This window comes from Martes martes (genome assembly GCF_963455335.1).
Source record: "Martes martes genome assembly, chromosome: 11".
Taxonomy (NCBI): domain Eukaryota; kingdom Metazoa; phylum Chordata; class Mammalia; order Carnivora; family Mustelidae; genus Martes; species Martes martes.
The window spans coordinates 90,315,125-90,341,397 of NC_137899.1; the positions used below are offsets into that span (position 1 = coordinate 90,315,125).

The window sequence follows — 26,273 nt, forward strand, 5'->3', positions numbered from 1 at the left end:
GCTGAGCACGGAGTCTGACGCAGAGCTCAAAATCATGACCCTAAGATCATGACTTGAGCTGGAACCAAATGTCTGAGGCTTAACCAACTTAGCCACCCTGGTGCCCTGAGAAATCTAATAATCTTTTTGCGGATTCTTGCATGTAATAATTTGCTTTTCTCTTGCTACTTTCAAGATTCTCTTTATCTTTGAAAGTTTGATTATAATGTATCTCATTATGGGTTTCTGAGTTCATCTTAGAGTTCATTGAGCTTGAATATTTACATTCATGTCTTTCATCAAATTTAGGAAGTTTTCAGACATTATTTCTTCACTTAGTGGCATTTCTGGGTTGCTGGTTTCTCCAGCTCTAAAGCTGGGATGTCTGAAGCAAAAACAAAACACAGGATCTCCTCACCATCCTGCTACTCCTCTGCTCCTGAGGTCCCTAACCAGTCTGCTGCCTTCTTTCCACTTTTTAGAGCTTCTTATGTTTAATTTTTATATAATACCCAGGGTTTTTAGTTGTACTTAGAGGAATAGAACTGGAAGTCTCAAGATAGTTTTATATCTACATATATATGGTCTCTGATGTGTTAAATATTAATTTTAAATATGACTCTTTTATTTAGATAAAAAACAAGAAAAAACACCTGAAAACAAAGAAGGAAAGAAATTCTACCATAGCAAGTCATCAGAACACCAGAGAAGAGCAAGAGGTATGCACTGATCTGGTTATTAATAGTTTTTTAAAAAATGGTTGCAGGAGAATGGCAAGTCATTTCTTGTTACACTTCCTATATCCTAATTCTCCCCCTCACAGGAAAAGTCAATGATTAAAACTTTGCTCATATTATTTGCTCTTTATAAAAACACAAAAGAACTTTGACAGATAAGAGGTGGGTTTTATTAAGGTACTATATTTAAATCACTTAGTTTACTCTGAAAAGTATTTGAGGCATCTTACAAAGATACATCTAGGATAGAAATTAAAACTAAGAAAGCTAATTAAAATGAAGAAAAATTAAATGGCAGTACAAAGGTGTAGGAATAGACAATGTTGCAATATTGATTTCCATCATGACAGCATGAGGAGCTCTGCAGATCCATTCATCCAGCAAAAATTGGTGATACTAACACACACACATACACACACAAAAAACCATTTAAAGTTTCTGGAAGTTGTCCTAAGGGCAAACAGCAAATGAAAAAAACATCTATTTGTGAGAATCTACTAAAACTTGATAAAAAGAAAACATCAAGAGCCTGTGGTATTTGAATCAAGATCTTTCCTACCCCCCAGTGCAGCCAAGAACACAGGGCCCCCTCTCTCCACAGATGCCAGTCCGAGGGCTATCTTCCCAAGGAGGGCAGGGCATCAGGATTTCATATCCTGCCTCCAGCTCCCTGTTGTTGAGGTGAAGTTCCAGGTGAGTGCAGCCAACAGGTGGGGGCTCCCTTCTTCTACCCAGGCCCCATTCATGAGACAGAGATTCTGCTGGGAGTGCCGCATTACATATTTTGGCCCCAACTGCCCTTGTCTTGGCTTGTAAAATGGTGGTTCCACCCCGGAAGAGGCCAATACAGAAGACCTGAGACTACTGCCCTCTTTACACCTACAGCTCAGCAACTAAAGTGGGTGTCACTGAGAGAAGAGTGCCATTGTCCCCACCCCCAGCTCCAGAGACACTCAGGTCAGAAATTTTGCCTTTGGGGAGAACCAGACAAAAACAAATAGCATTTTTTAAGAACTTTTTATTTTGAGAGAATTACATAGTTACAGGAAGTTGCAAAGAAATATATGTACAGGAGCTCTCCTGGAGCCTTTACTTCTCCTCCAGTGTTAACATCCTGCAGACATACCATATCGATGCTGTGAGCCTGACGCACTCCGCAGTGTGCACGCACATGTCTGTGTGCGGTAGTCCTCATAAATTCTTAATTCTAGTCTCGCACACTGTTAAGAGTAATAGTGCATATTTTTACAATGATACCTTATTTTTGTTTGTAAATTTTGCAATCTAAGCAACATGAGTATGCTTGGGAGAGGGCCAAGATTATAAAAAAAATTTCAGTAAACAAACTCTCTAATCAATATCAGTTTGTTAACTCATTTGCAGAACTCAATAACCAAAAGTTAGATTTTGTTTGTGGGATTGTTTCTTACTGTTTTGTATGTAGATTTTGTGAGATGCATATATATTTACTTCTCAGTGGGGCTTGCATATATATTTACTTCTCAGTGGGGCTCGATGTGGAGCACAATGTGGGATTCAATCCCAGAACCCTGGGATCATGACCTCAGTCAAAGGCAGAAACTTAACAACTGGCCACCCAGGAGCCCCTATTTTTAAGTTATTTTAAAGTATCCTAGTTAACTCTATTTCCTACCAGGTCATTCTCAATAATTGATTTGGAAGACTTTCTGCAAAACAATTATGGATAACCGTGGTTAGAATTAGGAGATCATGGTCATAAGGACACTGGCCTGGTGATTTTCTGTAGGATGAATGTAGTAGTTTATTGCTTACATCATCATTTCAATCAAGGAAAGAGGGCTAAAAATGATAGAGTTCATCAAATCAGGTCTTATCACAAGGGAATTTCTCCAGCCTAATTTTACCTCTTATCTCTCCAAATTCTCATATCATATTGCTGTTTTTAACTTCGTATATTTTTTTCTAGAATATTTCCTTTCTCTGTGCCTTTAATAATCAAGTTTTGATTTTTATACTTTCATTTTCATAATGATCATGTCAAATTTTTTGCTGCCAATTTTATCTACAAAGAAGGGAAGTTTAGTTTTTAACTCTCTTTCATAGTCCACTTTTCAACATGAGTTGATATGCATAGCATGTTGGCAAAAAGATGTTGATGTTTTCAATATTTTTTTCCTTTCCGTTGCCCTTTTGGAAAATTCTTTATAATATCCACATAGCACAGATGCAGAAACAAAAGTCTGGAAACAAACTTTTTGAACAAAGTTTGGTCACATGATTTATAGACTATTCAGGATTCGTTGTCATAATTCTGCGGTGTTTTATGTCTCATTTAGTCTAGATGGGTCATTAACTTTTTCAAGGTAGAAAACAATGTCATGTGTATGCTCTTACTACTCTGGACTTTGACAAGCTATGAAAAAGTATTTTTTATCTTTTTTATACAAGGATAGTTTTGTAATCAATTATATACTTTCACACAATTTTATATATTTTTACTCATTTCATATTCTTACATATTTATTCTCATTTAAATGAGATTGTAAGCATACATTTTTTGGTCTCTTTCTCATTGTAAATAAATTCTATATGAAGTAAAAAAGATTTTTAACTCCCTTTAGTAGTGCCAAAATATCAGTATTTTCTTCTCATTGCTGTAGGAGAAAAGTGGTGTTATGAAAGGTATTAAGAGGTTCTGATTTAAGAGGCATTTTTGTCTACTCTAAACCTATGATAAAATGAGAAATGTTGAAAACTGCTATACCAAGGATGATACAGGAAATGTGCTGCATTTTCATATTTATAACATAGTATTGTTTTCCTTTTGGTTCTGTGTTCCATTAGGCGTGTGATAAAGGACATTTAGCGCAAAGACATAGAGATTCAAATTCTGAAGTGAAAGGTAATGTTCTGCTTCTAAACCATTCATACATTCAACGAACACTTTTTTGTGCCACATCTTTGAGGTTGTCATTGTGCTTGGTGCTAGGGATATGAAGTAAGCTACACCATTTCTTACTCCCAGCAGCTCATTTTTAAAAGGGGGAGAAAAACAAGTAAACAAATTGACTGCAGTGTTACAGGTACAATGCCAGTATTCTAGATTGGGCTCCTAGAGAGCACGGAGAAAGGAGTGGTCAACTACACCGGAGGGTTGGAGTGAGTGGCCATGAACTTGATGGATATCTCTGATTTGAGAGGTTTTTGCCTAAACAGAATATAGGGATTTTAAGTTTTAAAAAAAACTCATTTCTTAACTTAATAGAGGATGAGCTCAGGAGAGAAAATTATGGGCTATTCATTTACTTCTACTGGAATCTGCTAAGTTGGATATGAATTTGACTATCTGCATTACTATTCATTTATACCACACTTACTTCCAGAAAAGGATTTGAGAGAACCTAATTAAAAATGTATGTACATATTTATATCCATTTAGTTTATGATCTAGCAGGCTAACTAGAAATAGAAATGGGAATAACCACACCAAGGAAAGGGGAGAATTCTATTATAACTAATATGGTTTATTGACTTGAAATTTAACTACTCTTTCTCATAGTGATCATACAAGAAAATCACTTTTAATATATAACTTTAATATAGTCTTTTGTTGAAAATTTAGTATCAATAATTAGAACTGAAAAGCACATTTTAGACCTTTTTCTAAGTCTGAGCACATATACTCCACATTAATGAACCACAGAATGTTCATGTTTTGCAACCTACATTTTCATTTAAAATTACAGTATATTATAAACTTCTTTATACGTTATTAAATGGTGGCAAAATATTCCATTGTATTAATGAACCTTAAATTAACCTACCTCCCTTGTTAAACTTTACTTTTGCTTCTTTTCTGTTACGATAACGAAGACCTTATAACTCTACTTGTGTACATTCTTATTTATGATAGACCCCTAGAAAGGAATTGCTGACCCAAAGGGTATGAACATTTTTTAGACTTTAACAATAAAAAGCAAAAATGCAACAAAAATTCATATGTGAGAACTGTTTGCATTAGTTTATTGAGCTAAACTATTTATATGTTCTAGCCTTTTTGTTTAAAAAAAGAAAAAATATGAAGTGTAAAAGATTCAAATTATTTTCATGCTACTAATGATCTTTTGTCATCTTTTCTAGATATAAAGCCGAATATATCAGATGATTGTATGTTTGATTATTTCAGAAGATCATTCCCTAATCAAGGTTTGGGTGAGTAAACTAGGAATATAGACCGTAATTCCTAGTTTCCTAGCAGTGGTTGAAGTTGGCACAGTCTTTTTTTTTTTTTTTTTTAAGATTTTATTTATTTATTTGACAGACAGAGATCACAAGCAGGCAGAGAGGCAGGCAGAGAGAGAGAGAGAGAGAGAGGAGGAAGCAGGCTCCCTGCTGAGCAGAGAGCCTGATGCGGGGCTTGATCCCAGGACCCTGGGATCATGACCTGAGCAGAAGCCAGGTGTTTAATGACTGAGCCACCCCGGCGACCCACAGTCCCAGGACTTCCATTAGCACCCCAAAAATCACATTTAAATGCCACATCCCTTGATTCTCTTTCAATATGGAATAGCCACTTAGCCTTTCTTTGTCATGCACAGCCCTGGCATTTTTGAAGGTCATGGGCCTGTTGTCTTATACAACATTTGGTTTTAAAGTTTTAATGCACTCAAACCTGGGAAGTTTATGGAAACCCCAGCTTCTGATTCTGAGCTGGTCTTTTTTGTTAGCCCCTGAATCACATTTTTATAAGATACTTGATAATTCTGATGTTGCCAATTTGCAGGCCATACCTAGTGACTTGCCACGTTAGGAGCTATCTTGAGATGGTGAAAGGCCAGAAGGTTAGGACCTAGCCCCTCAAACCCTTCTTCATCCTGCATAGCTTTCTTTCGATACTGTTCTGTTCAAAAGAAAAAGATTTTTTGACAACCACTTGCTACAGCATAGAAACCAAGTTCTATAACATGACGTACTAGACTTCCAATGAACTGGCTCCTGACTCCCTCTCCAGTTTTACCTCTTGCCGTCCTCTGCCTTTCACTTTTAGACCTCAGCAAAGAGGATCTTCTTGTAGCCTCAGAATAGATCCATCTTACCACTGTGCTTTTTCTCCTGTTGTCTTCTCGGCCTGAAACATAATTCTCCCTCTCCTTAACTAGATTAGCTACTCATCATTTAAGAAGTAGGTATCAAATTTTAGTAAGGCTCATATAGAGTTCATGTTAAGAAAAGTTAGAAAGATTGAGTGATACTGATGTGCACAAACAGCTCTGCTTTTTCAGAAAACAGGATCAAATCCAGCCTGGAAATCTCGGGGAATGTTTTCTTGAGAGAATTGATCCTTAAATTATGATGCAGTCTTAAATGACAAAGTTGGGCATTTAGCAAAGGGCAGAGAGTCACTTCCTTGAATTCTTAAAAAATTTGGGGGGGGTGGTCAGTGGTTTTGTGATCTTGTATGTAAATTCTTTCCTTACTTGAGATATAGTATGTCTGGGACTAGAAATAACTCACTCAGAGCCTTTTGACTTCTGTCATCTCTTACCAATATTTATTCTCCCCTTTCTAGAGAGAATAAAAGTGTATTTGATAGAAAGACAGAAGCAACTTAGCTGAGGGATTCTGCTTTGTCATCCATCAGGATGATTATTATTAAAATAATCCCAGCAGAACAGACTTAAACATTCTGTGATATATAAGTAAAATTTACACCTTGTCAATATTTATTCTTATCTTAACTCAATATTTTAACCTTCCTGACACTGTTCTTATCAGTCTTATCAGTCTTTGTTATGTAATCTCCTTTTCATGTTTCTTCATGTTCTTTTATTTTTTTAAAGATTTTATTATTTATTATTTATTATTATTTATTTGACAGACAGAGATCACAAGTAGGCAGAGAGGCAGGCAGAGAGAGAGGGGAGGGGTAAGCAGGCTCCCTGCTGAGCAGAGAGCCCGATGTGGGGCTCAATCCCAGGACTCTGGGGTCATGACCTGAGCTGAAGGCAGAGGCTTTAACCCACTGAGCCACCCAGGCGCCCCTCTTCATGTTCTTTTAAAAATCTGATGGTCATCTGCTTCCCAGAAGTCTCATGTTATACTGTCAAGGATTGTGCTAGATACTAGGATAAAGTAAAAATACAGTCTATTCTCAGTAAGTAGAGTGACAAGAGGCAACAGAAATATAATGTGATCAATGCTACGTGCTGTGTTATGGGTTTATATAGGAGTTGTTTGGGGAGAGGGGAGTACTAGAGAAATTATCTCAAGAAAGACAACTGTTAGAATTCCAGGGTCCAAATAAATATATATATATTTTTTGCCAAGATCTGAATCTATTAAGAATTAAGACAAAAAGACAAACAAAATACCAGCAAACTGAATCCCATATTAAAAGAATTATACACAATGACCAAACAGAATTTATCCCAGAAATGCGAGACTGATTTAACATATGAGAAAATTAAACAGTGTAGACTTCCAGGGATGATGGTGGAGTACGAGGATCCTATGATCACCTCATCCCAAAGACAGAGCTAGATAACACCTGCATCAGTGTAAATAACCCAGAAAGCGACCCAAAGACTGCAGAACAGACTCATCATAGCTAAGTGTAGAGAAGAGGACACATCCTTGTCCTACCCCACAAGAGGAGGGTAGGAAGGGCAGAGATGAGTTCGGGAGCTAAATGGACTGGTGGGGCTATTCGCTATAGGGAGGAATGCCACAAATATAGAAAGGAAAGAGTACCAGACCCGCACAGCAAGAACCCCAGGCCTGGAGACCCTGCAAGAAAACAAGAGGGGCATAATTTTGAGAATTCTTACAATCAGCGGAGCTTAATACCTGGAAATTTAAAAATCAGTGGGGTCAACTCCTGGGAGAGCCAGGAGGGCAACAGGAAACTTCAGCCCCCCCCCCCCACTTAAAGAAACAGCACAACACACAGCCCCACTGAGACAGAGCATGAACACAGCAGTTTGAAAAACACATGGGGTATATAGGAGGGAGATTACTCATCTCAGAGTGTGTTCTAGAGGGGCAGGGATCTTTGGGAGACTTCTCCAGAAATAAAAGAGCTAGCAGGTGCCATTTCCCTACCCCACCCACCAGCCTAGATACATGGACACCTGTGGGACACAGTACAGTGCCAACACTCATGACCTAACTTGCTAACAGTGTGCCCCACCCCCACATTCTCTTTCAGATGCACCCCTCCAAGCAGTCCTCAGCTCCAGGTTGTCTCCCACAGCAGACCTGCACAAACCTCCTAACTCCATGTGAACTGCCCCTCCAATATACCATTGGCAGGAACCCACCTAAGGCAGTTCCACAGGCCTGGAAGGGTGCATGCAGCTATGAGAGAGCAGCACCATTCCAAAGTGACTCCCGCATACACCAGTCCACCTGCAGCCCTAGCAGTAGGCTGGGGCAGACATGTAGCCTGACAGCAGGTCACACCCACCAACCAAAGCTTCTCAGGCAACACAGGGAAAGTGCCCAGCAGGTTGGTGCTACAGTATCTCTGGCAAATGCTTAGTTTGACTCCAACTCAAGCCCAGAGCAGTCCCTGATTAGCACACTGACAACACAGGATCAAAATCCTACCCACATTAGGCAAAGAGAGCCAATGCCGATGACTGGACTGGAGGCAAAAGTGGCTCAACCATAATAGTAAGGTGCACAAAATACAAAAGATGAGATGCCCCTTAAGCACCAGGTTCTGGTGAGCAGGGGACATTGCATTATAGGGCACCACAGAACCTCTTCTTCCAGGCCACTACTTTGGAAAGCAGGAGACGTAGCTGACTTTCCTAACACCTAGAAACAGACACTGAGAATTACGTTCCAAATGAAAGAAAAGGACAGAATCACAGCAAGAGAGCTAAACAAAATGGAGATGAGTAAATGCTTGATAGAAAATTTAAAGTAATGGTCACAAAGATACTCATTGGACTTGTGAAAAGAGTGGAGGACCTCAGTGATACCCTAAACAAAGAGATAGAAAGCCAATCAGAGATGAAGAACTCAATAACTGAAATTAAAAATATGTTAGTTGGAAAAAACAGTAGAATAGATGAAACAGAAGAATGGATCAGCATCCTGGAGAACAGTAATGGAAAGCAATCAAGCTGAATGAGAGAGAAAAAGATAATAAAAATTGAAATTAGACTAAGAGAACTTAGCGATACCATCAGGTCTAATAATATTTGCATTATAGGAATCCATAAGGAGAAGAGTGAAAAATGGGAGCAGAAAATATATTTGAAGAAATATCTGAAAACTTCCCAAATCTGGGAAAGGAAACAAAAATCCAGGTCCAGCAGGCTCAGAAAGACCCCCCAAAAAATCAACCCAAGGAGGTCCACACCAAGAGACATAGTAATAAAATAGCAAAAAGTTGTGATAACAAGAGAATTTTAAAAGTAGCAAGAGAAAAAAAATAATTACATACAAAGGAAACCCCATAAGGCTACTAGCTGATTTTTCAGCAGAAACTTTGCAGGCCAGAAGAGATTGTCATACTATATTCAAAGTGCTAAGAGGACAAAATAATACTCTGGCAGCTGATAACAGTCTACCCAGCAAGGCCATCATTCACAATAAAAGGAGAGATACAAAGTTTCCCAAATAAAAGTTAAAGGAATACATGATCCCAAAGCCAGCCTTACAAGAAATGCTAAAGGGGAGTCTGTGAGGGAAAGGAAAGACCATAAGCAGGAGTAAGAAAGTAGGAAGCACAAAAGCAATAAAATCATATCTATAAAAAATCAGTCAAGGATTTCACTAAATGAAAGAATGTAAAACATGACACCATATACCTAGAATGGAAAGAGAGGAGTAAAGAATGAGTTCAAAATTAAGCAACTATCAATTTAATATAGACTGCCATATATATAAGATGTTACATACAAAACTGACAGTAACCACAAACCAAAAATCAGTGATATACAAAAAATAAAGAGAAAGGAATCCAGGTATATCACTAAAGAAAGCCAGCAAATCATGAGAAGAGAGCAAAAGAAGAAAGGAATGGAGAAGAACTACAAAATCAACCATAAAACAAGTAACAAAATGGCAATAAGTACATACCTATCAATAATCGTTTTGAATGTAAATGGACTATATGCTCCAATCAAAAGACATAGGGTGACAGAATGAATAAAAAGCAAGACCCATCTATGTGCGCCCTACAAGAGATTTGTTTAGACCTAAACATACCTGCACATTGAAAGCGAAGAAATGGAAAAATATTTATCATGCAAATGGAAGTGAAAAGAAAGCTGAGGTAGCAATAGTTACATCAGAAAAAATATACTTCAAAACAAAACAAAATATACTTCAAAACAAGAGACAAAGAAGGACATTACATAATCATGAAGGAAACATCCAACAAGAAGTTATTACATTTATAAATATTTATACGCACAACAGATACATACAACAGATACATAAAGCAGCTAGTAACAAACATAAAGGAAGTAATCAATAGTAATATAATAATAGTAGGGGACTTGAACCACCCCACTTGTATCAATGGATAGATCATCCAAACAAACAGAAAACCAACAAAAACACAGTGGCTTTGAATGACACACTGGACCAGACGGATCTAACAGATATATGCAGAACATTCCATCCTGAAACAGCAGAATACACAGAGTCCAACATTAATTCATGATAAAAGCCTTCCACAAAGTAGGTTGAGAAGGAACATACCTCAAAGTAATAAAGGCCATATGTTTAAAAACCCACAGCTAACATCATACGCAATGGTGAAAAACAGAGCTTTCCCCCTAAGATCAGGAACAAGGATGTCCACTCTTACCACTGTTATTCAACATAGTACAGGAAGTCCTAGCAATCAGACAACAAAAAGCAGCAGCATCCAGATTTGTAAGGAAGAAGTAAAACTTTCACTATTTGCAAATGACATGATACTACATATAGAAAACCCTAAAGACTCCACCAAAAAACTGCTAAAACTGATGAGTGAATTCAGCAAGGTCGCAGGATACAAAAATCAATATACAGAAATTTGTTATATTTCTATACACTAATAATAAAGCAATAGAAAGAAAAATTAAAATAATCCCACTTACAATTTCACCAAAAATAATAGAAAAACTAGGAATAAACTTAACCAAGGAGGTAAAAGACCTATATTCTGAAAACTATAAAACACTGATGAAAGAATTGAAGATAACACAAATGGAAAGATATTCCATGCTCATGGATTGGGAGAGAAAATATGGTTAAAATGTCCATACTACCCAAAGCAATCTACAGATTTGATGCAATCCCTATCAAAATACTAACAGCATTTTTAATAGAATTTGATCAAATAACACTAACATCTGTGAAGAACCACAAAAGACCCTGAATAGCCAAAGTCATCTTGGAAAAGAACAAGAGTAGAGGTATCACAATCCGAGATTTCAAGATAGGCTACAAAACGAGAAATCAAAACAGTATGATATGGGCACAAAAATAGATCAGAATAGAGAGCCCTAAAAAAACCCCACCAATTATTTGGTCAATTAATCTTCGACAAAGGAGGCCGGAATATGCAATGAGAAAAAGGCAGTCTCTTTAGCCACTGGCGTTGGGAAAAGTGGACAGCTACATGCGAAAGAATGAACCTGGACCTCTTTCTCACACCATACGGAAAAATAAACTCAAAATGGAGTAAGGTCTTAAATGTGAGATCTGAAACCATAAAAAGCCTACACTAAGAGAGCAAAGGCAGTAATTTCTTTGACATTGGCTATGGCAACATTTTGCTACGTATGTCTCCTAAGGCAAAGGAAACAAAAGCAAAAATAAACTATTGAGACTACATGAAAAATAAAAAGCTTTTGCACAGCAAAGGAAACAATCCAGAAAACTGAAGGACAACCTACCGAATGGGAGAAGATATCTGCAAATGGCATAGCTGATAAACAGTATCTAGAATATATAAAGGACTAATACAACTCAACACCCCAAAAAAACTAATAACCAATTAAAAATGGGCCAAAGACATGAACAGACATTTCTCCAAAGATGACGTACAGATGGTCAATAAACACATGGAAAGATATTCAACAGCACTCATCATCAGCGAAATGCAACTTAAAGTCACAATGAGATATCCCCTTGTACCTATCAGAATGGCTAAAATCAAGAACATAAGAAACACTAGGTGTTCGCAAGGATGCAGAGAATGGGGAACCTTCGTGCACTCTTGGTGGGAATGCAAGCTGGTGTGGCCACTGTGGAAAACAGTACAGAGAGTTAAAAATTTTAATTTAAATTTAAAAATTTAATTTAAAAAATTAAAAAGAGAATTACCATATGTTCTAGTAACTCCACTACTAGTATTTACCCAAAGAATACAAGAACACTAATTCGAAAAGATCTGTGCACCCCAATGTTTATTGCAGCATTATTTACAATAGACCTGGGCCTACAAGATGTCTATCATTGTTGCCAGCCTTAGAAAAGCCATCAAAGTGTTGGGTCTGCCATTAAATCACATTTTCAACATGTGGGACAAGAAGAACATCCTCTAATTTGGAAATAGTTTGAAGATGAGAATACAGGGAAACACTACAGCAAAATAATTTATATGCTGTCTCTCTAAAACTGTTTGAAGATCTTTGAAGAAGCACCATGTACTGTAGAAAAGGATTCATTGCACCGGAACTATTTGGTATTGTGTGTAGGTTATGGCAAAAACTCATACAGTGGGGAAAAAATGACATTTAGGGGAAGAAAGACTGCCTCAAAACCCAAAGATATGTTACCTAAAGGGGCAGCCAAATGAAACCGTCAGGAAAACTGTAATTTATTTGAAATCCATCTTCAGATTACCTCCGTGCTTTATAAACATTTTCCCTGAGAAAGAAGTTTAACATATGGTGACAGTCGGGGTGTTTCAGAGGGTCTAAAAACAATGGACATTTCAGACATGCAGTGCCTACATGATGCATTTAAAGATGCAGATGGCCTGAATGCCAGAAAGCTAATCTACTAAAAACAAGCTTGGATATTTTTAGAGAGATGGAAACTAATTCCTTACAAGTCCAAAAACCTGCTGCTGCCAATAAGTAAAATCATATTCCATACTCAGGTTTGTCTGTTGATGGGGTCTCTAACTTGATGTCATTGCACTGGACCGCCACCAGGGGCCAGTGTAAAAAGTGGGCTCGGTAAGAGGAGACGGCAAGCCCGGTCTCTGAATGTGCTCAGTGTTAACACTACATAAAGGAGGAACATCCTAAAGGTACAGGCAATTCAGAGAAGTATTATCAGAAAAGGAAACACAAAGTGCAAAAAGATCCTACTTTATCATGGGACATAAACCTGTTATTGTTCATCTTTATTAAATATAGGAAGTATCTGTTAGCCCGATTATATTTACATTCAGCTTTTAAAATCTTCTATTTATCTGTCTTAAAAATGCACAATATGGCTTATAAAATTAAAATATCCAATAAGGAATTAAAATCTGTATCAGAGGAGAGAAACAAAAATATTGTTCTATTATTCTCATACATACTACTTAATGTGTTCTGTAAGTTACTGCTAAACGCCACTGTTAACTGGTCCTATTGTTTTGCTTAAATAATAATGTTTATGTAACAGAAAAGCAAATAAAGAATACCTATTTTATATTTTAATGTTAAAATAATACATGTGACATAGCTACCTGTTACATATTATACTACTTTTCGGTCTGTCATGGCTGTGTCCTAGGCGGACTCTCTAAACAGTCACTTGACTGTATGACATGTATATATCCTTCATAGATCTAACATATGTATTTTCAGTTCTGAGTTGTTTGACAGTTATTGGATAGGCATTTCTACTGTTGCTATTCTCTTGAAACAGTTTAATTAAAAAGCTTCTAGGGGAAATATGTACTAATACACTTCATGTCTGAGTAAAACAATGGCAGATTAATTGAAGATAAACTCAGTTAAACTAGCCATTAAATGTATGAATGAGGCAACTGTCAAGAAGTAAAAGTACTAAATTTCATTAATCTTTTAAAAAATCTCCATTCAGATATTTTATGGCTTATTCTCTTTTTAGTGAAAATACCGGGACGAGTTCCTGCTTGGTTTCTAAAAAGATATTTGAGGTAGGAGAACTAGATTTCTTCTACCCGACTACCTTATTCCTTTTCCTCTGGCTTCTATGATTTTGATTTTGAATTAAAGCAACAGGTAAAAGTAGCTTTTTTATAACAATTGTTAATTGATGTCTCTTCTTCTCCATAGTATCTGTAGGCTGATGTTAATACATAGCAGTGCTTATCTGATGCCATTTGAAGGATATTGAGATTTCAGTATTCCCAAACTATCCCCCATGGATGCCTTAAAATCTGTAATAAGACATTTATTTCTATGCATTTGTCACTGCATTATCTGAGTTTCTCTTTTTTCAAAAAAATATATATATATTGCTGGTGTAAGATAATTACTTAGCACTTTGGGATGGATGACTATCCCATCACGACCTATAAGAGCGATTGGAGCATCAGTCACGTAGGGCTAATCCTAGTACCTGGAAACTGGAGGAAGTATAGAAAGTGAATTCAGGGATAACACAGATAAACTTGGTAGTTTCTCTAAACCAGTAATTATTATATCACTAGCTCCCTTGGCAGGTTTTCCTGTTCTTAGGAATAATGACATGAGCAACCATCAGAACCATGGAATAGTAAGTATCTGAAGGTAGACTGAATGTGTCCAACAGAGGAAACATGGTATGCACTTTCTTCCTCCCATGGCTCTTCTAAGAACTTGGTTTCTACTCAATATAATGGGTTCTGTGGAAATATGTAGACTCTCCTGCCCCCAAAACCTACAAAATAGGTAAGAAACCATCTTTGGGCATGCCTGTACTTAGCTCTAGAACTGAACAAACTAAGACAATTTTTTAAAAATCTATCTATAGAAAGATATCAAATGATACAGGAAAATAAGAGAGAGTAGAAAAAGTATTGGAGTTACAAGATGTCAATTCTGGACCCGTCCCTCCCTCTTATTAGCTGCATGATGTTGAGCAAGTAAGCTTAACCAGTCTGATTCCTTAACACTCCCTCTCTGATGTAAGATGGGGATAACACTGGCCATCCTGCCTAGACCATAGGACTGGTAATACAATATCTGTAAGTCTCCTTTACATACTGCAAGGTGTAATATAAAATATAACATGGCACTACATTACTCTTGATTAGATAGATCACCGGTAACACTGAAATCAGAGTACGCAATTTCTTTCAGCTCCCAAAATAGGATTCAGAGGCTCAGCAAAGACCAACAAAGACAGCTGTTAGAAACTGGTGAGAAGACAATCCATGAAATAATTCAGCCCAAGAGCACTAATTTGTATGGGAACTGTTTCAAAGTAAAATCCTTCAAGTGTCCTATGAGCACGCAAACTCCCAGCTGGGCTGAGAAGACAAGGATACCAACAGAAGGTGGTTTGTTTATTTGTTTGTTTAGGATTTTAATAAAGACAAAGGTTGCTTTCACTGTATCATCATTAATAAATCCTATGAAATTTGGAACTGTTTATAATCAGAAAGGATTAATAGCCATTTTATTCCTGATTCTGAAAAGTACTCGCCTTATTTAACTTCTATATAAGTTTGATACAGAAAAAAATTTTTAATATAGCTTTGGAAAAAATCTATTTAATTGCCTTATTCCCAATACCTCATCATTACTGCATTCTCCATACCATAGTATAAAAAAGGAATGAACTCATACACATGACATGAATGAATCTCAAAATCATTGTGCTAAGTACAAGAAGTCACTTATGAAATGCTGTATAAATCTCATGTATAGGAAATGCAAACTAATTTATAAGAGACCAAAAAAAAAAAAAAAAACAACACCAGATAAAGCTTTCCTGGAGGAAGAAGGCATAGAGTAGGAGATGAAGGGAAGAATGGACTAGAAAGGAACACAAGGAATCTTGTTTTTTTCTAGATCCTGAATGTGGTGATGGTTTCACGATTGTTTACAGCTGTTGAATTGGCAGTTTTAGTTTCCAGAGCAACTAAGTTAAGTGGAGTTCTCTTCTGCTGAGATGGTAAAGACTGAGGGCAGATGAGCAATTCGGTTTAGGCTTGTTTTTGAAATGCCTTCCAGACACTGAAGCAGAAGTACTGAGTTAGCAGTTGGGTATGAGTCTGGAGTTCAAGGAAGAGGTCTGGGCTGGATACACATGAAGAAATTTTCAGATAAAGATAGCATTCTAGGGCGTGAACCTGGATGAGACTCTTTTTTTAAAGATTTTATTTATTTATTTGACAGACAGAGATCACAAGTAGGCAGAGGCAGGCAGAGAGAGGAGGAGGAGGAAGCAGGCTCCCCGCTGAGCAGAGAGCCCAATGTGGGGCTCGATCCCAGGACCTTGGGATCATGACCTGAGCCGAAGGCAGAGGCTTTAACCCACTGAGCCACCCAGGCGCCCCGAGACTCTTAAGTGAGGACAGATATAGAAGAGGGTTACGGAGCAGATCCTTGGGTATTCCAGTACTGATGGATCAGGAGAAGAATAAGAACCAACAAAGATATATCTCTAACCTTCTTTTTACAAAGCATAACGTGTTTCATGCTTTTATTCTAAGTGTATTCTACTTTTTCTTACGTTGTCTACACACCATCTTGGGCATTATAATTGTAAGTAATCTTGCCGCGTCCTTTAAAATGTCTACTGGTCTTCCTTCAGGCTTTACTCGGGGTTTCTTTTTATCCTTCAGCTCTCTTCCTGAGTATATATAGAATTTTTAAGAACTGTGTCAAAATACACATGAAATAAAATTACCATCTTAACTATTTTTAGGCCTAAAGTTCAGGTATTGTTAAGTACATTCACCTTGTCATGCACACAATCTCCAAAATTCTTTTCATCATACTAACCTGAAACTCTGTACCCATTACACAACTCCCCATTCCTCTCTCCTCCCAGCTCCTGGCAACTATCCTACTTTGAATCTCTCTTTGGCTATTTCTTACATAAGTAGAATCAAATATTTGGAAGACAAATACATTATTTTCCTTTCTGTAACCAGTCTGTTTCACTGAGCATAATGTCTTCAAGTTTCATCCGTGGTGTAGGAGGTATCAGAATTTCCTTCCTTGTCAAGGGCTGAGTGGTACTCCATTGTACATATCGACCACATGTTGTCTGTCCATGCATCCATCAGTAGGCACCTGGGTTCCTTCCACCTTTTTGGCTACTGTGAATTGAATAATGCTGCTTCTATGATGATATACAAAGACCTCTTTGAGACTCTGCTTTCAACTCTTTAGGGCATATACCTGGGCATAAAATTGCTGGATCATATAGTAATTCTATTTTTAATTTTTTGAGGAACCACCATACTTTTCTTCACAGTGACTGTACCATTTTCCATTCCCAGCAACAGTGCACCAGGGTTCTAATTTCCCCACATCCTTACCAACACTTGTTATTTTCTGAGTTGTTTTTTTTTTATAGTAGTCTTACCTAATGCAAGGGTGAAGTAAACAGTTTTTAATGTTATTATAATTATCACAATTAACAAAATAAACAATAATTCCTGCATATCCTGTAGTGAAGAAGGGATTTCCGGCATGCCCTTCTCACGGTCTTTCCCATATCTCCATCCTTCTGTTTCTCAAGATCAGAAGCTTTGCGGTCACCACTGATTCCTCTCTTCTCTCATCCCACATTAATTCATTAGTAAAATCTCAAAATACAGGATTATATAACAGCAGGGTCCTGCTAAAACAAATCTCGGATGGTAACACTCCTCTGCTCAAAACCTTTCAGTAGCTCCCCATTTCACACTCAGTAAGTCAGTCATTACAATGGCCTGTAAGGCCCCATGTGAACGCCGTCCAGTTCACCTAGCCGAGCTGCTGTCTTAGCACTTTCCCCATAATTCAGTCTACTTTAGCCACTTGTGCCATCTTGGTGATCAACAAACTAACATGCTCCTCGCTCAGGGCCTTTGCACCTACTATTTTTCTTGCCTAGAATGCACTTTTACTCTGGTATCTGCTTGACTCACTCCCTAATTCCTCTGACGTGTCAACTTCACAGGGAGGTCTTCCCTGAACTCCTTTTAAAAAAGAGAAGTCAACCCCTCCCCCAAGAATTCTTTATTCCCCCTCCCCCACGTTATTTTATCCTGTAAACTTAAGCATTATCTGACATACTATATATGTTACTTATTTGCTATTTTCTGACCCTGTAATTATAATATAAGCTTCAAATGGATAAGAATTTTTAGACAGATCCTTGGCACATAATGTTCAATAAATAATTGTTGAGTTGATTTAGTTCATGTATCTGTGCGTGTATTTGTGGTTGCTCCCCAGATCTGCATCGCAACTTTAAAAGCAAAATGAAAGAATGTACTTCTTTCCAGAGCAAGAAAACTGGCATAAATTGGACAGATGATGAAAAGAGAATCTACAGGGATAAAAGAATAGCTCAAACTCAAGAAATTCTGCAGTATTTGCTCCCTATCATAGAAAGCACTAAAAATGTACAAACCCCTCAGAAGAAACAAATACTCAACCCAAGAACCAACTTCCAAATTCAACATCAGTAAGTTGATACAATTTTGTCATCCTCAGATAGTTACTACATTTTTATAAGGAAGCAAAGTTTAGTAATTCATTATCCTAAGAAACAACCATACACTCCTAAAAATGGTGGCAGCTACACCCCATTTGAGAAAGGGACAAAAACCCAAAGCCATCAGAAAACAATGGATATGTGACGGGAGTAGGTTATCAGGTCTTATTTGATCATTTGCATGCAATCACTCATTAATTTGGATCTCTGAGTAAAGTATGCGTGCATAAAGTATGACGGTAGCCTGACTTCAGATTTCTCTGAGGTGTTTAAGGCTTATAATCCTAGGGTGCAACCAGAATAAGAAATAATTACCTTGAATTACTTAAGCTTATTGATAGAGGAAAGCATAAAGAGTAAGACCAGATTTCTTTTAAAGATAAAAAAAAAAAAAATAGAACCATCACGAAGACTAAAAGGAAACACATATTCCTAAGAGACAACAGCAAGCTGAAAACATTATTAACAAATCTTAATGAGGTATCTTTGTACTAGACATGATTCTGTGTTTGCACACACACCATGTATATTTTACACTCTGCACCTAAGGAATTGAGGTGCAAAGAGATTAAGTGATTTGTCCAAGGTGACAGCCAATAGACAATCTGTTTTCAGAGTCTGTTATAGTCTCTTTAAAATACAAATGAAAAACAGAGGACCAATAAACTAAATATTCACAGATAACCTACACATCAATGACAAAATTTTGAATATTTTAGTAAGAAAATGAGCAAAGACTATGAACCAAAAATTCAAAAAAGAAAAAAATTGATCAATAAATATCTTAAATGTTTAATTTCACTTAAAGGAGTGCAAATTAAAGCAATAATGAAATACTATTCATTTTTGCCTCTCGACGGAAGAATTAACTCACTGATGGTTGGAATATGAATTCATACAGAGTTGTGTTTCTTTTGGTTTTTGGTGGGTTTTTTTGATGCAGAGTTTTGAAAGGCAATCCAACAATGTAAACGAAAAATCCTCAATATATATTCATTTTGACTAAAAAGATTCCACTTTTAGAAATTAAACCTAGGGATGGGGCGCCTGGGTGGCTTAGTCTGTTAAGTTTCTGACTCTTGATTTTAGCTCAGGTCATGAACTCAGGGTTGTGAGATCGAGCCCCACATCAAGCTCTGTCCTGAGCATGGGAGCCTACTTAAGACTCACTCTCTCTCCTTCTCCCTCTGCCCCTCCCCCACCACTTTCTTTCTTGCTGGCTTCGGCAGCACCCTATACTCAAAAAAAGGAAATTAAACTTCAGGAAGTGGGGGGTGGAAAACCTAGGTAAGAGGTTTCTGTAGTGTTGTTCACTTCTTTATTTAAGATTTATTTATTTCAGGGGCGCCTGGGTGGCTCAGTGGGTTAAAGCCTCTGCCTTCGGCTCAGGTCATGATCCCAGGGTCCTGGGATCGAGTCCCGCATCGGGCTCTCTGCTCAGCAGGGAGCCTGCTTCCTCCTCTCTCTCTACCCGCTTCTCTGCCTACTTGTGATCTCTGTCAAAGAAATAAATAAAATCTTTTAAAAAAAAAGATTTATTTCAGAGAGAGGATGAGTGAGGGTGGGCACAGAGAAAATCTGGATTCAGATGCTTAATCGACTGAGCCACCCAGGCGCCTTGATGTTCATTTCAGTATCGTTTAAAAGCGTCAAAGAAAAAGGAAACGAAATGAACCTAAATGTTCAACAACAGAAAAACTGCTTAAATATAGTATATCCAGGGGTGCCTGGGTGGCTCAGTGGGTTAAAGCCTCTGCTTTCAGCTCAGGTCATGATCCCAGGGTCCTGGGATTGAGCCCCGCATCGGGCTCTCTGCTCAGCGGGGAGCCTGCTTCCTCCTTTCTCTCTGCCTGCCTCTCTGCCTACTTGTGATCTCTGTCAAATAAATAAATAAAATCTTTAAAAAATATATATATATGTAGTATATCCATAGAATGAAGTATTATGTAGCTATGAAATAGTGTAAGTACAAATTAATTAACATATGATAATGTTCGCAATGAATAAGTGAATAAAAACTACAAATCAACTTTGTTATGGTTGCATTTATGGACTATGCAAGTCTATTTAAAGTGTGCCTGTTATACACAAACACACACACACCTAGAAAGATCTCCGGTAGCACATAGCCCCAACAATGGTTCTCTCTGGATGAAGCCCTGACAGAGGGTGATATTTCTCTTTATGCTTCCCCCACAGTTCTTTTTTTTTTTTTAAGATGTTATTTATTTATTTGACACAGAGAGAGAGATCACAAGTAGGCAGAGAGCCAGGCAAAGAGAGAGGGGGAACTAGCCTCCCCTGCTGAGCAGAGATGCGGTGCTCCATCCCAAAGACCCTGAGATCATGACCTGAGCCGAAGGCAGAGGCTTAACCCACTGAGTCCCCCAGGGCCCCCCCAACTCTTAATTAATGCCTATTTCTTAATAGTATAACCAGAAAAGTCCATAAAATTATAAGGATAGGCAACTGGTGACAGTTTCTAATCAGAAGGGATAGCTATCGTGCTGGGGAAGGCAGGGCCTAACAGAAATTGTGTCTAATATGTCAGCTAATATGGGTGAGACAGATAGCACAGGCAAACAAGGGACCAGTCACATTATGATAACACAAGCAGACTCAATGATCCAGAAACTAATAACAAAATAACAATGGACCTAGGCAAAGATGACAGTTAAGACATAGCTTGATTTTTAATTCTTTTTTTTTTATAAATATGAGATTTTTTTTAAGATTTTTATTTATTTATTAGACAGAGATCACAAGTAGGCAGAGAGGCAGGCAGTGAGAGAGAGGGGGAAGCAGGCTCCCCGCTGAGCAGAAAGCCCGATGCAGGTCTCGATCCCAGGACCCTGGGATCATGACCTGAGCCGAAGGCAGAGGCTTTAACCCACTGAGCCACCCAGGCGCCCCTTGATTTTTGATTCTTATATTCATGAGCAATCTCTTACACACTTTGAACCCAGAAGTGTACTCAGTGTGGATTGGCCTGAGTCTGGAAGGGTAGACAGCTAATAGATTGTATTAATTAAGAACCCTTTAGGTGGGGGCACCTGGGTGGCTCAGTGGGTTAAAGCCTCTGCCTTCGGCTCAGGTCATGATCCCGGGGTCCTGGGATCGAGCTCTGCGTCAGGCTCTCTGCTCAGCAGGGAGCCTGCTTCCCCGTCTCTCTCTGCCTCCTCTCTGCCTACTTGTGATCTCTGTCAAATAAATAAATAAAATCTTTAAAAAAAAAAAAAAAAGAACTCCTTAGGTGCAAATAACAGAAACCAATTTAAGCTACTTTAATCAGAAAGTACAAGGTCGGGTAGGAGGGAAGAAGTATAAGAAAATCTAAGACAATTTACGGCAATAAAGGGTAGAGAGAATTCAGTCAGGTCTCAGAAAAGGGCTGAAACCAGGGACCGGAAAGCCGCCTGAACTCTAGCCATCTTCAGCCTCCGCTTATCTCTCTCTGCAGAAAACTCTTCATACCTCACACCCGCACAAATCTGCAACCCCCAACACTTGCGCTTTCAGGACTCTCTCTTCTTCCCAATTCAAAGTTACAGAGAAAGAGAATCTGGCTGGCAACCATGCCGGTGGGTAGAGAACAGATAGTTACAAATGGCTGACAACCCTTGTGGGTCAAGAGGTAGTCCCCAGAGAAGGGCACCTTGTGCCTGGGGTAGACCCTTCCCCAAAGTATCTACCGTAGGTATACATGGAAACAAGAAAAAAATAAGAAAATAGCAAGCAAGACCATTCTTTTTTTTTAAGATTTTATTTATTTATTTGACAGACAGAGATCACAAGTAGGCAGAGAGGCAGGCAGAGAGAGAGGAGGAAGCAGGCTCCCCGCCGAGCAGAGAGCCCGATGCGGGGCTCAATCCCAGGACCCTGGGATCATGACCTGAGCCGAAGGCAGAGATTTTAAACCACTGAGCCACCCAGGCGCCCAAGCAAGACCATTCTTAACAGATTAATTCACTATATACTTCAATACAATCAAGTGGATATTTTTTGCTCTTTGAACTTATTTCTTTATGACTTTATATATTTTGTCTGACTGGCTCGGCACACGTAATGTCACCCATAGGAAGTGATTACAGAGTAAAGTGAGACTAACCCCCAAAATGAGAAAATCATACTTTTGTCAAACCATTTTAGACATCTTTCCAAGTTTGGACTAGGGAGAGAATACTTAATGTACTTTAATAGCTGGCAGAATTATTATACTAAAGAATGTAACATTTGAACGTAATTATGGGGCTGGAACTTAAATTGTCTGTCCTGTTCTTAACCAAAATGAATGGAGTCTAGGTGGATGCTAATCAGTATCATTAGCAAGAGGCCTTACATCTCCTCATCCCTGTCAAACACTGGTCAGAAATCAGGTATTAAGGAACAAATCTCATATTCAGCATCCCATCTATTAATGATAAAAATTCTTTTTTTAATGATAAAAATTCTTGAGAAAGACTATGCATATCAAAATGTGACTGGAGAGATTTTTCACTTCGAGGAAAAAGAAATAGATGCACTTTCCATCTTTTGGATTCATACTGATCTTTTTACTGACTATAGAAAAAAAATGTGTAGCGTGTAACTGAGTATATTCTAATGGAGTAAACAAATAGATTTTTAGAGAAAGTGGGATTTTAGAGAACATTTACTTTAACTAGATGTATAGGTTAGGTACTGAGGCCCAGAGTGGAAGTCAGGAAGCTTGGGTCAGAGCAGGCATCTCAATAAACATACCCTCTTGGCATTCACAAGTACAGGATTGGAGTAGTTCCGAGAAATCATGACCAGAAACTGAAGACCTAGATCATTCTCATAGAAACAATGGTAAAAATCCCAAGGGAAGATGAATTCACCACAAGATTTAAAAACTGTGACAAATACCTAAAGACTACAAATACCTAGGGTACATGACAAGAGAAAAACTCATGTATTTCATTTCTTTCCTAGACGAAAGCCAGCGACTTACATAAATGTAAAGAGATACAGCACATCTTGGACACCACCCAGAAATCACCCTCTTATAAGCCAAAGGAATCTGACGGTCAGCTCTCTAGAGTGGCTCCAGTCCGTGTCCCAGAGATCACTTGAAAACCTGTCACCTCTCAAAGTGCCCAAGAAGAAGAAAAAACACTCTCGAATCAAGGCCACAAAGACTAAAGACATGAAACCTGTCAGCAGCAAATGGGAGACTTCTCCCTCAAGTCTCGAAAAGGACGCAGATATTATCAAAGAAAAGAGTCTTCAAGCTGAAGAATCCAACGAGCAAAACTCTCTGCAAATAGCTCCACATCCAACTAAAAATAAGGATGAGCAACCAAGTAAGAATCACGGACAACCCGCCTTCTATCTGACACTCCAGAGGGACAAATAATTCAGCTTTATGCCACTCTGAAAACCGTGGATAAAAATACCATATGCTTACTTAGTAAAAAGAAAAGGAAAAGAAAGAAAAAGAAAAGCCCTCCCTACCTCCCCTCACTCTCTCTCCCCTAACACATACATATGCATATCCCAAACTACAAAGTCCAGATAACCCATCTTCATTAGTGGCAACATCTTTCAGAGATTTAGAAAGAAATCCAGAGAAAATACAGAAAATTTAAAATCACTTATTTATATTTAATTTTTGTCAGGATGGAAAAAAAAATCTATGAATTTCTGAATTCTCCCAAAACAACGTGTGCATAGAACACCAAAAAAACTTAAGAACTCAAGGACGGAATGACATCTACTATCAATGACTCTAACATCCCTAGTAGGCATCTTAATAAATCAATCAAAAACATCTTTTCTTGAATTCCTTTTATCTTTGGTGTGCTAGAAACCATCAATGGTATAAAAGACATTTCTCCGCACTAGAAAATTACTGTATAATTGTACATGTAAAACACACAAGACTAACATAATTACAGAGTAAGATGGTACATAGAAAAGTGCTAAGTTGTACACATGTGACAGTTAAAGAAAATACTATGTATTAAAGGGTGTTAATTGCACAAAGCAAGTGTGTCACAAAATAGCACCGAAATGCATAGTTCATGGTTTACAGTGGTCATTTTACTTCTCAAAATGTAGCAACAATGTAAAAGATGAGACGGGCAGTTTGCTTTAGAGCTAATGAATGTACATTTCCAGCCATTTATTCATGTGAAAGCAAGTGGAACGTCTCAGTTTGTCATTCATAAGACGGCGGTGGAGGGATTCCTCAAGGACACTACAGAGAAATAGGTACGTCAGGCAAGTAAGTCAAGATGGATGTGATGAGTGAGAAAACGAGTCACAGGTCACCAGTGGTGTCCATTGCGGGGTAAGGCTAAGCAGAATGAGAATCAGGCAGATGAGGCACATGAAAGAGTCAGGCTACAAGCTAATTAGGTCATGGTAGCAAGATGGAACTAAGAAAACCCAAGGTTGGGTAGTCTGCTCCCAACAGTCCCAAAAGCCAGAGGGTTCAAGGAGAGCTCACTGGGATAGTAAAAGAGTAACTATGTTTCTGTTTTGGTTTTATTTTCCATTTCAAAAGAGTTTATTTTTTAGAGAAAGTTCACAGCAATACTGAGCAGAAAGTATTTCCCATAAACCCCTTGACACCCACACCTACATAGCCTCCCCATTATCACCATCACCTACCATCTGTTAGAACTAAGGACCCTATACTGATATATCATGACCACCCAAAGCCCATAGTTTACAATAGGGTTTACTCAGGGTGTTGTACTTTCTGTCGGTTTGGACAAATGTCTATTGAAATAGATCTACCATTACAGTACCTTACAGATTAGTTTCACTGGGGCCACTGGGCTCAGTCAGTTAAGCAGAGTCCTGGGATCAAGTCCTGCATCCGGCTCCCTGCTCAACAGGGAGTCTGCTTCTCCCTCTCCCTCTCCCCCTCCCACTGTTCATGCTCTCATGCTTTCTCAATCTCTCTCAAATAAAATCTTAAAAAAAAAAAAAAAAAAAAAAGAGTAGTTTCACTGCCCTAAATATTCTCTCTGCATATTCATCTTTCTCTCCCCACCAACCCTTGGCAACCACTCATCTTTTTGCTGTCTGTATAGTTTAACCTTTTCCAGAATATCACATAGCTGGAATCATATAGTATTTAGCCTTTTCAGATTGACTTATTTCACTTAGTAATATGCATATAAACTTTATCATGTCTTTTCATGCCTTAATAGCTAATTTGTTTATAATGTTGAATAATATTCCATTGTCAATAACATTTATAAGCTTCTGGCAACGTTAACTAAGAAAAAAGAAGACAAATTATTAATATCAGAAAGGAGAAGCCATTAGTACTAATACCACAGACGTTAAAAAGTTAATAAAAGAATATTCCAAACAACTCTCTACCCACAAATTGGTTAACCTATATGAAACGGACCAATTCCCTAAAAGAGACAATCTGCCAAAATTCACACAGGAAGAAATAGACTAGCTGAATAAGCCTATATCAATTAAATTGAATTAATAAGTTGTCAAAAGAGAAATCACCAGGCCCAGATGGGTTAACCAAATTCTATAAAAAATGTAAGGAATTACACCAAATCTCTACAATCTCTAACAGAAGACAGAAGCAGAGAAAATACTTTCTAATAGAGTACAGAATGAAAAATGGTACAGCCGGGGCGCCTGGGTGTCTCAATGGGTTAAGCCTCTGCCTTTGGCTCAGGTCATGATCCCAGGGTCCTGAGATCGAGCCCCGCATCGGGCTCTCTGCTCAGCGGGGAGCCTACCTCCCTCTCTCTCTCTGCCTGCCTCTCTGCCTACTTGTAATCTCTGTCAAATAAATAAATCTTTAAAAAAAAAAATGGTATGGCCACTTTGAAAGACAAAACCAAAACATATTCTTACTATATGATCCACAAATCTCAGTCCTTGGTATTCACATAAAGGAGTTGAAACTTCTGTCCACACAGATATTAACAGCAGGTT

At 38.1% G+C, this 26,273-nt stretch overlaps 1 protein-coding gene across 1 annotated transcript in view; it reads left to right on the plus strand.

Annotated features, from left to right (window-relative positions):
- The window catches only part of AGBL3 (AGBL carboxypeptidase 3), a gene marked incomplete at its 5' end in the record, with an annotated part of 59,060 nt that extends 34,733 nt beyond the window's left edge, over window positions 1-24,327 (plus strand). Inside the window, 7 exons of the mRNA XM_080818099.1 lie at window positions 612-698; window positions 3,543-3,600; window positions 4,839-4,910; window positions 13,779-13,827; window positions 14,975-15,171; window positions 18,071-18,302; window positions 23,286-24,327. Coding sequence (XP_080674225.1) covers window positions 612-698; window positions 3,543-3,600; window positions 4,839-4,910; window positions 13,779-13,827; window positions 14,975-15,171; window positions 18,071-18,302; window positions 23,286-23,709 — 1,119 coding nt within the window. The 3' untranslated portion in view covers window positions 23,710-24,327. The remainder of the gene's footprint in view (window positions 1-611; window positions 699-3,542; window positions 3,601-4,838; window positions 4,911-13,778; window positions 13,828-14,974; window positions 15,172-18,070; window positions 18,303-23,285) is intronic.
- Window positions 24,328-26,273: the final 1,946 nt, after the last annotated feature.